General features: G+C 35.2%; 2 protein-coding genes and 1 long non-coding RNA gene across 3 annotated transcripts; 2 read left to right on the plus strand and 1 right to left on the minus strand.

Annotated features, from left to right (window-relative positions):
* Positions 1 to 10,346: 10,346 nt before the first annotated feature.
* On the minus strand, positions 10,347 to 10,826 carry LOC141646204 (uncharacterized). The gene is made up of 3 exons (XR_012545426.1): positions 10,776 to 10,826; positions 10,578 to 10,644; positions 10,347 to 10,479 (listed from the first exon to the last, which is right to left on the minus strand). It is a non-coding gene; the product is annotated as an uncharacterized LOC141646204 (long non-coding RNA).
* Positions 10,827 to 13,625: 2,799 nt separating this feature from the next.
* On the plus strand, positions 13,626 to 14,393 carry LOC141649410 (protein FAR1-RELATED SEQUENCE 5-like). The gene has a single exon (XM_074458101.1). It carries the CDS (start codon positions 13,626 to 13,628, stop codon positions 14,391 to 14,393), a length of 768 nt encoding a protein of 255 aa, XP_074314202.1.
* Positions 14,394 to 14,646: 253 nt separating this feature from the next.
* LOC141649411 (uncharacterized) lies at positions 14,647 to 15,204 on the plus strand. The gene has a single exon (XM_074458102.1). The coding sequence runs from the start codon at positions 14,647 to 14,649 to the stop codon at positions 15,202 to 15,204; it is 558 nt and encodes a 185-aa protein (XP_074314203.1).
* Positions 15,205 to 15,296: the final 92 nt, after the last annotated feature.

A 15,296-nucleotide genomic window follows, 5' to 3' on the forward strand; every position in this document is an offset into this window, starting at 1 on the left:
TGCTTCGAGGAATTTTTTAAAAATCCACTCAAATGAATCCTAACTCTCGAAGTCAAGTAATCCAGCTACAAAAGTTACCGTCTTCTTGTTGTGGTCTACTCCGGTGAACGGAGTAAACACCATGAAATATTTGTTTGTCCCATAAGTAGGGTCAAACGATATCGTGTCTCCATATAACTTGTAGTTGTTTATCCCTTCCTTATCAGCCCAAATAACTTCATCAAGCATTTGTTCTCATCCTGATCATAAGTAAAATAGAACCCCTTTGTTTCAGCCAGCATTTTGAAATCCCCAATGAACATACTAGCATCCTTATCCCCAATGTAACACTTGATATTTCGTTTGAAGTTTTTGAAGTCTAGCAAAGAGGCACCGATATTTTGATAACCATTTGAGTATTCTTTGAGAATTCTGAAGCTCAATGTTGGACCTATGTTGAGCTTAGTATGATCAATAATGGTCCTCTTAATGTAGTCATGGACGTCCCTTGAGAGCTTTTGGAACTCCCTCTTTTTGACAGAGTAAAGAGAGTGATTGTGAACGTCTACAAAGACATCCACAATATACCCAGCCGTTCTGTCTTCTGTTTTTTCACAGGTTCTCAACCTCATGTGCGCCTTGTAGCCACACCTTGTCAGAGCATGCTTCTTTGGGTGTCTAATTCATCGCTCTTTGTTCTCTACTGTACTCAAATTACCAGCTTCGTGATTTGTTGCTTCAAGTCGCAATTTTCTTTTCATATCCCTATACCCCTGTCTGTTATAGACCAGTGATTTGACGCTGACGCCCCCCTTATATTGCGCATTTGTGTACCTTCTCACATCAAATCCGCAAGCCAATGCATATATCTTTGTAGAACTGCATCTTGCATCGTCCAAGGTAAGAAAGAACATGCCACGTTTAGGCGTAAAATCACTCTCAACAGTCCTTACCCATCGCTCGCACCCCGGGTGTCTTCTTTGTAATGAAGAGTTGGAACAAACTCATCGTTTTTTCTTGCCCGAACAGGTTGGCTGGTGAATATATTGTTATTAGAAGAATCCCCAATAGTTAAGACTGCATTGTCTTCAACAATAGACACGATAGAAAGATCTGGGACGAGTAAATTATTATAATGAGTACGATCAGTGGACAACAAAATGACAATAACATCACAATAAAAGAGTAGCATGGGGAGAGATTATTATTATAATGAATACTCTCTTATCAGTAGCATATTTTCATGCTAATGCACAATAATATCACAACAATAGTACCATAATATCGAATAAACAAGACAATAATATCATCATGTTTCTCTACTTTTACAATAATAGTAGTAAAGAATATCGAATACCGAGACTCGATTCTACTTTATTACATACGAGATAATCTTTGTATTTATTATGTTACTCTTTTGCAAGGCATATATTTTCATGCTACTGCACAATAATAGCACAATAATATTATAATAATATCACAATAATAAATCGAATAATATAATCATGTTCTTTGATCTTTGTTACAATAATAGTACATTAATATCGAATAACGAGTTCTCTTTTTCTACTCTAATACAAACCAGAGAAAGATACAATAATATCGAATAACAATTTGAGAAATACATAGAAATCAATAATTGATTTATAAACAACGGCGGATAAAGAGATAAGAATCAATAACAAGATACTGTTTCCATATTTACTGTCGAGTTGATTTCTTCGCTAACATTGTTATTAATCTCGTTGTCCATCTTTTATACCTGAAAATAGTAAAATCAAGTATTCAATTCAATTAAAATCAACGAATTTCACGAATTTTACATTAATTCCGAAAATACGATTGAATACACTAAAAATCAACGAATTTACATTACCTGTAATTCGATTGCAGCTAAAAATCAACGATTTTGTGTAATCTTATTAGGTTTTTTATGAGATTGCTATAGTCGACGTTCTGATTTTTGTGTTTCTCTGTTTTTGATTTGTATGTAGAGAGAGAGAGAGAATATCGTTTGAATGAAGTTTCTGTTTTCATGTTTCAGATGCTTTTGTATTTTTCGATTTTTCCTTTTTTTTTTCTAATTTATCATTTAATCTTAGCCCTTGATTTCTTTTAATCTCAGCCCTTGATTTCCCCAACTCACAACTCACCATAAGACCCCAACTCACGATATTCCGCCTCTATATATATATATTTAGGATCCAGTGAGAACGGTGAGAACGCACTATATACATTAGAATATATATACAAGATTTACTTTTTTTTTTTTTTTTTTTTTTTTTTACCAAATCTCAGATACGCTTTTGACTATCGTAGGTACACTGATTCTATATACACTTTTTAATAATGTAGATACATTTTTTTTTACCAATTCTCAAATACGCTTTTGACTATCGTAGGTACACTTTTCCCTAGAATTCTATGTACACTTTTTAATAAAGTAGATACACTTTTTTTTTTTTTTTTTTTTTTTTTTTTTTTTTTACAAAATCTTAGGTACACTAAAACATATCATAGATACATTTTTTCCCAAATATAATACCAAAACCAAACCACCTAGATACACAAATGAGTATACTAGATACACGAATATGTAATCTAGATACATATATATTGAGAGTAGTCGTATACACAAACGACAACTCAAATTTCAAAATCCAATAAAAAACCCCCAAATTGCAAACCCTAATTTTCAAACACCACATCATCACCCTAACTACCACCACCAACCGGCGACCATAAACCCACATCATCACCCTAACTACCACCATTAATTCACCACCGTAATGGCGTCACCATTGCCAGCGACATCATCATCACCTCAGATGGCACCAGAGATTGTGGTGGCGACGGTGAAGCGACTCGCGGATAAGGGAATGATGACCGGTAAGATAACATTTACCTGCATTTTATTTCAATCTATTGCCATCTATCGTCGACCTGTCCCGCGCCGGTAGATTCGAACTCGTCGGCGAATTCTATCCCATGTAACGCCGTCAGGGAGGTCGAGCAGGCGAAAGTCGAAATAAGAGAAAGAAGACTCCAGATCTGGTGTTTGCAAATCGGAAATGTATGGGATTGGTGGTGTTTAATGGTGTCACCGGATGTTCGACTATGGTGGTTGTTGTCGACTGCCATCGCAAATAAAAAATGTAGGGCCTTGTTAGTGGTCGAAGTCGATTGTCGTTGCCGTCAGCAGGGAAATCGCGCCGGCATCAAGGAAGTTCGCGGCAGTTTGCCGGAGTTGTTGGTGATTGTTGACAGCGATGGCGACAAGTGGTAGTTGGCGACGGCAGGGTGGTTGGTGGTGATGGGGCAATTTGATGGGTGGTTGGAGTTTGATGAGGGATGTGATCATTGGGAGAGATGAAGTTTGGTTGTGACTTGTGAGGAATAATGACGCGCGTGATGTTTGTTTATAAAGTCGTTCTCACCGTTCTCACCGAATGGTCGTTCTCACCGGATCTCACCTCTCTCTCTCTCTCTCTCTATATATATATATATATATATATATATATATATATAGAGTCCGGATCCGGTGAGGCCGTTAATTATGGCGAGGCGGACGGACTCACCAAAATGATACATGTTGAGCGGACTGTGATATATTACGCGCTACTGGGCTTAGATCAAAATTGACGCAATTACTTTATTACAAACACACGCCCAACCCTATACAAACAACGTTCTTTCTTCATCATCAAAACTCCACTCAGCCATCTTTCCCAAATCAATCTCCATAACCTAATCAATTGAAGCAATTGTTCGTATATTGCAGCGATTTTCCGATCAATTGTAGCAATTTTCCAATCAGTTTGATCTATTCCGGAGTTTTTTCGATCAATTTGATTAATTCCGGCGTTTTTTCGATCAATTTGATCAATTGAGCGATTTTCAGATTAATTGTAGCGATTTTCCAATTGCAGTATAAGAGAAGCAGCATTTGAGAGGTCATACCGTAGACAGAGATGTATCAATAATTTCTCTATTACTGAATCATTTATTTAGCTTGATGTGTGACTAAAGTTTTATCAGTCTACTGAGTCTACATCTCATTTTTGTTGCTCTGAATTTTAATTGCGTAGCTTTGTCTTCATTTAACTTGTCTTCTATGTAAAGCTTTCTATTCATTTTCTTCAAAAGAAGCCCCAAATGTTGTTTCTCAATCCGCTTCTGGACATAGTCGGATTTCTGTATTATAATTTAAACAAAATATTAAAGCTTTCGACCAACTCATTTCCTGCAGTCTTCTTTCTTTATAAATGATTACTGATTCAGGCAGTTTAGTGTTGAGGAGATTGACTAATGTTTTTGCATATCCTAGGAACTATGATATAAATAGAACGCTTTACAGTTAGATCTTCCGGATTCTTTGATTCGTGTGCAGGCTGTATTAACAGTTGAATGATCAAGTTTTCGTCACTGTCTTTCATTTGCACCTCTGATTGCCCAAAACATGATTAACTGACAACCTGAATGATCTGATCATATGAGCATAACCACCCACCAAATTGTGAGTGCTTACTAGTTCATTCACATTCTTACTCCATTCAGGATTGCATACCTTCACCTTATGTTATTTATCATTAGAATGTCACACTTCAAACTGGATTGCATACCTTCACATTATGTAGGTTGCAACTTTATTATACTCCACCAAAAATAGTCGTATAGTTTGTAGGTGCATTTAAACAACACTTTATGGATTTCTTCTGAATGCATTGTTGACAAATTCTTTTAACATGCAAGATTATCTTTTCGTAATTATGTATCAGAGGCTGTACATGGGATAACCTTTTTCGTAAAATGTTTATTATTCGTCACAGCTTATATATTGAATGGGTCCTGGAAAATAGAAAGAATGGTGGTTTAACCGTGTAGAATTAGTGCTCTTAATTATTTTTGTTCTATATATTACGAGTAATTTTTTAGAAGGCAGTATAACTTCCGCCCTTAAGCCTAAGTCATTAATTTTCCTTCTTTGAAACAGGAATTACTTGAATTAGGTGAGACAGTTGGAACTCAAAGTCGAGGTCTTTCACACAAACAGATTTCTCTACTTCCAGTGTCAAAGTTTAGATGCTGTTTCTTGAGACGTAAGTCCCAATCTGAGAGGTAACACTGACTGTCTTCTATTTACTTAAATGTTTTTATATATTTCAGTTGAAATGCAGCATTTCAAAGTACTCTTATATAGTTATATACCTCAAGTCCTCATAGATAATGTTGTTGCTTTTATATGGGGGGCCGTGTGTTAGACACCGGGTTCACAAGAGGTGTCATACTAGCCATACTTATCATTGAATATGTCCTAATCGGTATATTTCTTTCTTGTAAATGGGCCAAGGTTATGTACACTTGTGCGTACCTTGAAAACCAACAGTCCCAAAGAAAAAGTAGTATCATCCGAAATGTTATTAGATTAGCTTGATCTTTTTCTTATTTTGTGAATCTTAGGCCTTATTTTGTGAATTTTACAGCTTGTTTTGTGAAACTGGAAGACAATATTGTAAAAATTCTTCATAAGTGGTTGAAACTACCTATTTTGCTTTTTTTTTTTGGTGAATCTTAGAGCTTATTTTGTGAACCTGTAAGTTAATATTCTGAAACTTGGTCATAAATGGTTGAAATCACCTATTTTGCTCTTTGCCTTGTTTTGTGAATTTTACAGCTTGTTTTGTGATACTAGGAGGCAATATTGTAAAAATTATTCTAAATGGTTGAAATTATGTATTTTGCTCTTTTTTTGTGAATCTCAAACCTTGTTTTGTGAATCTTAGAGCCAGTTTTGTGAACCTAGAAGAAAATATTACGAAACTTAGTCATAAGTGGTTGAAATCACCTAATTGCTCTTTTTCTTATTTTGTGAATCTCAGACATTGTTTTGTGAATCCTAGAACTTGTTTTGTGAAACTAGAAGATAATACTCCGAAAGTTGGTCAGAAGTGGTTGAAATCACCTAATTGCTCTTTTTCTTATTTTGTGAATCTTAGGCCTTATTTTGTGAATTTTACAGCTTGTTTTGTGAAACCGGAAGGCAATATTGTAAAAATTCTTCATAAGTGGTTGAAACTACCTATTTTGCTTTTTTTTTTTTTTTGTGGTGAATCTCAGACCTTGTTTTGTGAATCTTAGACCTTGTTTTGTGAACCTGTAAGTTAATATTCTGAAACTTGGTCATAAATGGTTGAAATCACCTATTTTGCTCTTTTCCTTATTTTGTGAATCTTAGACCTTGTTTTGTGAATCTCAGAGCTTATTTTGTGAACCTAGAAGATAATATTCTGAAACTTGGTCATAAGTGATTGAAATCACCTATTTTGCTCTTTTCTTATTTTGTGAATCATAGGTCTTGTTTTGTGAATTTTACAGCTTGTTTTGTGATACTATGAGGCAATATTGTAAAAATTATTCTAAATGGTTGAAATTATGTATTTTGCTCTTTTTTTGTGAATCTCAAACCTTGTTTTGTGAATCTTAGAGTCAATTTTGTGAACATAGAAGAAACTATTACGAAACTTGGTCATAAGTGGTTGAAATCACCTAATTGCTCTTTTTCTTATTTTGTGAATCTCAGACATTGTTTTGTGAATCCTAAAACTTGTTTTGTGAAACTAGAAGATAATACTCCGAAACTTGGTCATAAGTGATTGAAATCACCTAATTGCTCTTTTTCTTATTTTGTGAATCTTAGGCCTTATTTTGTGAATTTTACAGCTTGTTTTGTGAAACTAGAAGGCAATATTGTAAAAATTCTTCATAAGTGGTTGAAACAACCTATTTTGCTTTTTTTTTGGTGAATCTCAGACCTTGTTTTGTGAATCTTAGACCTTGTTTTGTGAACCTGTAAGTTAATATTCTGAAACTTGGCCATAAATGGTTAAAATTACCAATTTTGCTCTTTTCCTTATTTTGTGAATCTTAGACCTTGTTTTGTGAATCTTAGACCTTGTTTTATGAACCTGTAAGTTAATATTCTGAAACTTGGTCATCATAAGTGGTTAAAATCACGTTTTTTGCTCTTTTCTTTATTTGGTGAATCTCAAACCTTATTTTGTGAATCTCATACCTTATTCAGTGAATCTTAAGACTTGTTTTGTGAAACTTGGTCATCATAAGTGGTTAAAATCACCTATTTTGCTTTTTTCCTTATTTGGTGAATCTCAGACCTTATTTTGTGAATCTCAGACCTTATTCAGTGAATCTTAGAGCTTGTTTTGTGAAACTTGGTCATCATAAGTGGTTAAAATCACGTTTTTTTATCCTTTCCTTATTTGGTGAATCTCAAACCTTATTTTGTGAATCTCATACATTATTCAGTGAATCTTAGAGCTTGTTTTGTGAAACTTGGTCATCATAAGTGGTTAAAATCACGTTTTTTGCTCTTTTCCTTATTTGGTGAATCTCAAACCTTATTTTGTGAATCTCATACATTATTCAGTGAATCTTAAGACTTGTTTTGTGAAACTTGATCATCATAAGTGGTTAAAATCACCTATTTTGCTCTTTTCTTTATTAGGTGAATCTAAACTTTGTTTTGTGAATTTCAGACCTTGTTCAGTGAATCTTAGAGCTTGTTTTGTGAAACTTGGTCATCATAAGTGGTTAAAATCACGTTTTTTACTCTTTTCATTATTTGGTGAATCTCAAACCTTATTTTGTGAATCTCATACCTTATTCAGTGAATCTTAAGGCTTGTTTTGTGAAACTTGATCATCATAAGTGGTTAAAATCACCTATTTTGCTCTTTTCTTTATTAGGTGAATCTCAGACTTTGTTTTGTGAATCTCAGATCTTGTTCAGTGAATCTTAGAGCTTGTTTTGTGAAACTTGGTCATCATAAGTGGTTAAAATCACGTTTTTTGCTCTTTTCCTTATTTGGTGAATCTCAAACCTTATTTTGTGAATCTCATACCTTATTCAGTGAATCTTAAGGCTTGTTTTGTGAAACTTGATCATCATAAGTGGTTAAAATCACCTATTTTGCTCTTTTCTTTTTTAGGTGAATCTCAGACCGTGTTTTGTGAATCTCAGACCTTGTTCAGTGAATCTTAGAGCTTGTTTTGTGAAACTTGGTCATCATAAGTGGTTAAAATCACGTTTTTTGCTCTTTTCCTTATTTGGTGAATCTCAAACCTTATTTTGTGAAACTTGGTCATCATAAGTGGTTAAAATAAATGGGGGTATGATTTTCTTTCACATTCTTTCAAGATGGAATGAACCAAAACAGCACATATTCAAAAAAACCGCAATTAATTTTGTTCCTCAACATGAAGGTGGAAAAAGATCAGAAGCTATATACACAACTATACTAGTACAAAGAAAAATACCAAAGTGACAACTATTTCTTTTCAGCGTAGCAGTTAACCAAAAAATGGAAAGTTCCAAGGTAAGGACTAGAGCACACCTCGAGAATCAATTTCTTCAGTCGTTCCTCTAATGGCAGGGGGAGCAGAGATAAGGGAATAACTCACATGATGAAAACTAGTGGAATGATTTAATTATTTTAAAACCAATTAGCTCAAATGGCAGAGCGTTGTGCAATGCACAAGGTGTGGGTTCGACTCCCATGTTGGTTATTGACTGCTACTGTTACTTCAAAGCCTAATTGGTATTTCTCTAGTGGACTTTTGGGTTTTGGCCTTTTCTGTCATGTCCAATTGCACCCAATTTAGATAATTTATAATATGGACTTTATAAAGGACTCAAAATTGTAATCCTTCGCTCCTTTAGTGGCTCTGCACGACGTTTTGGCTTATGCACGCCGTTTGTGCACATCTAAGTTTGACTTCTTCTACTCATCCTCAATTTTGCACATCTGAGTACGGATTTGGCTAACTCATCCTCAATGTTATTGTATTTAAGTTTAATACACTAGATTCTTAAACTAAATAGGCTATATGAGATTCGAACTCATATCTTTGTGCAAGATTTGCACATTGCTCTCCCATTTGAGCTAATAGCCGTTAAGATATACGAGTACATAACAAAGATTAAATAAGGGGAACCTTAAGCTAATAGCCTTTAGATATGCAACAATGAAAAGCCTAACCTGCGATTTAGTGTCAATGTGATGAACAACCCTAGATTCATTACCATATGACTCCGTGATTGTAGAACGGGCATCAGGAACGAACTTCTGAAAGTCTCTCTCACAGCTGCCTGAAGTGAGATTCTTGTTATTTTTATTGACAGCCATACAATTATTGCTCCGTCCATAAACGTCTTGTTGTTCAGTTACAGAATTTAGGCCACATGGATCGCAACCAGGAAAGTCAAAAATCACAACCAATTTCGTGAGCAACTTATACTGACTTTGCGGCTCTATATAAAATGAAATGAATTCCCTCTCAAAACAACAATAACAGTATCATAATCAACCAAACAGTGGTTTCAGGCAGTCTTTTTCTACGCCTTAATGCTAACTACAGAGATTTCTATCTAACTTACAACTGCTCCAAACTGGTCTCAACTCTCACATGTAATATTGTACTATCTACACATAAAAAAGACGAATGTTTCTACGTAAGCTAATCCGATTATCAAAATGTTGGCAGTGGTTCAGCACATCATCTAAAAACAGACGATCGGTCACAACTGTCATCTATACGAATCAGAAGCTATAACCTAAAGCAAACTTCCAGTAAACCTTAGAAAACAAGCCACAGACCCACAGTTAACCAGCTCCCTTTCTCCCATATCAGTTTCCTCATAAACCTTACCTCCACATAAACGGTACCCTAGATGGATGCACATAATCAAACTTTAGAATGACAGAAATTGTGAAAAAAACTATTGACATACACTAACATATTCCTTTCACGACGCAAAAATCACCACTAGTTCGTATCAAAATCATACTAATTCAAATTTCAGCAATATTTATTTGTTGTTCTAGTATGATTTCTTGTCGTTCTAGTACGTTTCCAAATTCGCTATACATACGTCATATTCCTTTTACACACCACTGCCTTTCGCCTAAAATACACCGTAGATATACTAAAATGACAAAGAAATAATGCTAAAATGAAAGAAAAGCACACAATAATTTCAATCAAATAAAGTGAATAGATTAAACCGGATTGTTGATACTAAATCACACAAGATAAGAAAGTGAAGAGACGATGCAAATAAAAGTGAAGATGAGGAGATCAGCTATTGTACCATAAACTACATTATTTGAGATAAAAACAAATACAGTATCACATATAAAGGTGACTTCAACAGTCACTAATGGCAGGTTGACGACTGCAAGCAACGTTCAACAATATTTCGGATTTCATATCCCGTTTTTTGAAATTCTGACCCAATGAAGAGTGCATCACAACATATAAAAGACAGAAAAGGAAACCATATAATTCAATTCAAATATAAACATTGCTCACCATAAAATTGGCGGTGGTGACACTGTATTCATATTTCCCAGCTCTCTTAGACCAGACAATAAGTATTGCTTGTGAACTTGTAAGCAGAGTCAGCGCAAAGGTAACCAACGACCTATTTTAGTGATGGCGAAGGTATAAAGCACCATATCAGTCGATAAACCAACTCCGAATCTAACTCCATTATCAAAAACAGCAAAAAAACAAGCATACTTGCGTTTCCATTGAGGTTTTGCACCTGTTATCCCTCCCAATGCAATTACATTACTCACAGTACCACCTGATATTCGTCGAAATCCATAAGAATCGTCGATGCAAGTTGCAACACTAAAATTAAGGTTTTAAGAATCCAAGTACACTAAACTGAAATTATATCAACAAAAAAAACGAACATTAGGAATAATTCGGTACCTTTTAAGCGCGAACTTTCTATGTTACCTTCAGATTCTTCGTCTTTATCCTACAAAATTAATCAAACACATTCGTCAAATTCTCTGATCGAGCTTAATTTCTCAATTACATACAAAATTTCACACAATCGATCAATTAACTAGAATCAGGAGAATCAATCAAAGAACTATGAGATCGTCGAAAATCATCGCGGCCGCGAATCACGAGTTCATTTTCATCATAATCATCATCAAATATCTAAATACTTAAATTTCGCACAATCGATCAATTAACTAATGAATTAATCAAATAATTTCACCAGAATAATACATAAACAAAATAATAGTTGTGTAAGATGAACAAATTCAATAGTAAAACCTAAAAAACAAGAAACTGCTAACAATAATAAAATCTGAACAATAAAAGAGCAAGTATATTATCAAATAACTGACAAAAATCACATGATATGGCGATTACAAGTTTAACATTCAAATAAATAAAAATTAAAAACAAAAAAGAATAACAGCGGGAAATGAGAATAATACTGACTCCAAGATTGATGATGAACACATAATAAGAGTCTAGATCAAAACTTGAAGATCGAAGAAACATGGTGAATCGCAGCATGATTATGGTGTGGACGATGAAAATCAGGGTGATAAAATGGTGATTGAATTCGAAGTGAACGTCGAATTTGAGTTGAAGAACAATAGATGTAGAGAGAGAAAGTGAAGAGATGTGAGTGATTGCGCGTCTGAGTAAATGAACGAAATTGAAGACAGAAATGTGTTTTAGTTGGAGTTTTGTATGGGGACACGTGTCATCATCTGAGGCATCTGTAGTTTTTTAATCTGACGGTTTAGGATGGGTACAGCTACCTCACCTTAATAAGGGTGCCTCACATGATTCAATTTATATATATATATATATATATATATATATATATATATATATATATATATATATATATATAGAGAGAGAGAGAGAGAGAGAGAGAGAGAGAGAGAGGCGGGATCCGGTGAGAACGAACACTCGGTGCAAACGGTGAGAACGACCTACAATAGTAGGATTTTAAACAAAAAAAATAGCACGGGATACGTACCTCATTCACACGTGAGTAACCTGACTTTTTTGACAAAAAAATCCAAAATATCTCTTTCTCTCTCTACTTTCCAAACTTTTCCCCCAAATCAAAACAAATATTTCCGCGAAAAACATAGAAAATTCCGCGAAAACCATAAAACTACAGCTGCCAAAATTGACGAAATTGATCATAATCAATGGCGTTGATCACCTAATGGATGTACGATTATAATATTTTTCTGATTGATTTTGTGTGATTGATGCATGAACAATCGATTTTGTAATTTCGATTGGCATTCCAGTATTATTTCAATCGTAGAAAATTATGGATGTTGAGGGTTCTAGCAATTTGGGGGATCATACTGATGTGATTGTTCCAGCTGTTAGCAATGATATCGTGCAGTCATCATCTCATCTAGGTATGTACATCTGCAAATCAGTTGAGATAGCCTTTTTTATAAATCGTTTCATTAAAATCGTCTGATTGATGTATCTATTGATATATTTGATGCGTATTCATACTAATTTAAACATAGGAAGATAGATTATTATGCTTGCTGATCATGTTTCATTAGCCTGATTGGTATTATAAATCGATGAGTCTGATGGATAAGAACAGTTGTCTTACCGGTCTGGTTAGTGTATGTGATATGCAATTTGTTTGAGAGTTGATTATTACACTTTCTGATCATGTTTCTTATGCACGCTATACAGTATTCTGTGTAGTTCAATAGCATGTATATTAGTATAATTGATGTAATTGTCTTAAATGAAAAATGTCCCTGGTAGAATAACGAAACCGCCCTTAATTAACCAGCATATATGAATAGCGTATCCATTAGTATAGTTGATGCGTTTGTGTTTTTCAGCAGCGTATCTAGAATTATAATTAAGAGATATACCGATTCGTGTCATAATAAGCATTTGACTTTCTACCTATGTCGTCATTATTAGACGTGATTGGTGTATCTTGACGTCTACGTTAAGTAGTCAGCAATAAAAAATACGATATGTCAGCGATCAGGCACAAAATTCTGTGTTAATTTCTGTGGTTTTTTGTTTTCTAATTGATTTTGTGCTTTTGACTAAATTAGCGTACCTGAAATTATATTTGTTGTGCATCAGTTATTTGAACTCACTGCTTATACCCATACTGTTCTACTGTATAGCGTGCATAGATGCAGGCTCACCAATCATCGAGACAACCTCGAAGGAAAGAATACCTGTATGTGCGCCATAATTGAAGCCTGTTTTGGGTATGCTCTTTGATAAACTAGAGGATGGTTAGAATTCTATAAGGCTTATGCTGCTAATTCTGATTTTAAAATGAGGAAGTCGACGCAATGAAACATAGACGGGGTTCTCATGACTAAGTACTGTGTGTGCAGTAAGGCTGGAGAAAGTAAGCTTAGAGGGAAGGTAAAAAAGAGACAGAGAACTAGAATTTTATGTAATGCAAAGATTTTTTTTCGAATAAATGAACAAGGACAATATGTGATTGATGACTTTCATGAAGGTCACACCCACCTCCTCTCAACACCAAACATAGTGGTGCATTTGACCGAATCACGAGAATTAACCCTTATACATAAAACCATGATTGTTGAGAATTCTAAAGTGAATAAGGGGCCTGTATAAAGCTTTAGGATGTTCAAAGAGTACGTGAAAGGGTATCAAAATGTAGGGGCATCACTCGAGGACTTCAAAAATATTTGGAGGGATGTGAAGAAATTTATTAAAGGGTATGACGCGCAAATGATGATTGAAAATTTCATGCACAAAAAAGCCATGTGTAGTTCGTACTACTTTGATTTTGATGTTGACGATCATAGACGACTATCTAGGGTTTGTTGGTTTGACCCTATAGCTATAAAGAATTACAGTCTCTTTGGTGATATGACGTCTTTTGACACGACGTTTAATATGAACACATATAAAATGATATTTACACCTTTCACGGGGGTTGACCATCACAAGAAATGTGTGACATTTGGAGCAGGACTTATAAGGAAAGAGACTGATGAGGATTTCGTATGGTTGTTTTGGAATTTTCTGAGTGCAATGAGCAATAAGTATCCTGTGTGCATAATTATTGATCAAGATAGAGGCATAAAAGCAGGGGTTAAAACAGTGTTCGGGGACAAAACTCAACACAGATATTGCATGTGGCATATCATGAAAAAGCTGCCAGACAAGATCGGAACTACGCTATATAGAGAAACTAACTTCATGAAAGAGTTGTGCTCCTGTGTTTGGGCAGAAGATATCGAACCGTCTGAGTTTGAGGAACGATGGTGCTCAGTTATATCCTCATACGGGCTAACCGACAATGAATGGTTAGATACGATGTTTGACAAAAGGGCTTCCTGGATCCCAGCATATTTCAGGGATTTATTTATGGGTGGACTAATGAGAACCACGTCCAGGTCTGAGTCCGAGAATAGCTTTTTCGGAAATTTCATGGACCCAAACTTAACTTTGGTTGAGTTTCTTATGAGGTTTGAAAGTGCTATGGACGCTCAACGATGGAAACAGTCCAAATTAATAGCCGAGTAAAAAAACTCCTTCCCTGATCTAGAAACGCCTCACCCTTTGGAAAAACACGCTTCTGAGTTCTACACCCCAGTGATGTTTTCTGAATTTAAAAACGAGTGGGTGGCTGCTTGTTTCACCTGTGGTGTTAAAATTTTAGGGGTTACTACCAGTGACAGCATCCCCATTATTGATCGTGAAAAAGACAAGGTTTACTATGTTAACTTTATCTCTGACGAAATGAAAGTGAACTGCACCTGTAAAAAGTTTGAGAGACATGGAATTTTGTGCCATCATGCGCTTTGTGTTGAAAGAACAAGGCCTTGACAATGTTCCAGATCAGTATCTGTTAAGTAGGTGGAGCAAATTGGCAACATGTCAGCCGATTTGTAATAATGTGCCACATACTTTAATTGAAGATTGTAACTCATTAGATGTTAGACGGCACAAAATTGGTACCCTATGGTCCGAGGTATTCTCGTGTGTGACACTCGCTGAACAAAAACCTGAGTATGTGGATGAATTAATGGGCATTCTGAAAGGTTTCAAAGAAAAGATAAGCGCACAAACCAGTACGTCAGAATGTAGTAGTACTAGTAACACGGGTGATAGGATGAGGAACAAGACTAGGGAACTTGAGATGCTCTTAGGAACAAAAATACCAACAGAAGTGGTTGTCTTGCCTCCTATTCAGTCAAAGACGAAAGGGCCTGGAAAACGAATGCTGTCCCAAAATGAAAAAGCTACGAAAGAACAGAAGAAAGCGCCCAGGAAATGCAATGCTTGTGGAGAATTAGGATATCATGATAGTCGGAATTGTCCTGGGAGAGTATGATTCCATTCATACAGGTACGCTAATATTTGTGGTGTATTCATTATTAGAGAATATGGAAAGCAGATTGAATTTGTAAGATGGTACTTGATTAA

Source organism: Silene latifolia, chromosome 3 (genome assembly GCF_048544455.1).
Source record: "Silene latifolia isolate original U9 population chromosome 3, ASM4854445v1, whole genome shotgun sequence".
NCBI classification, from domain to species: Eukaryota; Viridiplantae; Streptophyta; class Magnoliopsida; order Caryophyllales; family Caryophyllaceae; genus Silene; species Silene latifolia.

Bases quoted from the DNA above. Each gene is read 5' to 3' on its own strand.
- LOC141649411 (XM_074458102.1), top strand. From the start codon at position 14,647: ATGGAATTTTGTGCCATCATGCGCTTTGTGTTGAAAGAACAAGGCCTT.
- LOC141649410 (XM_074458101.1), top strand. From the start codon at position 13,626: ATGTGTAGTTCGTACTACTTTGATTTTGATGTTGACGATCATAGACGA.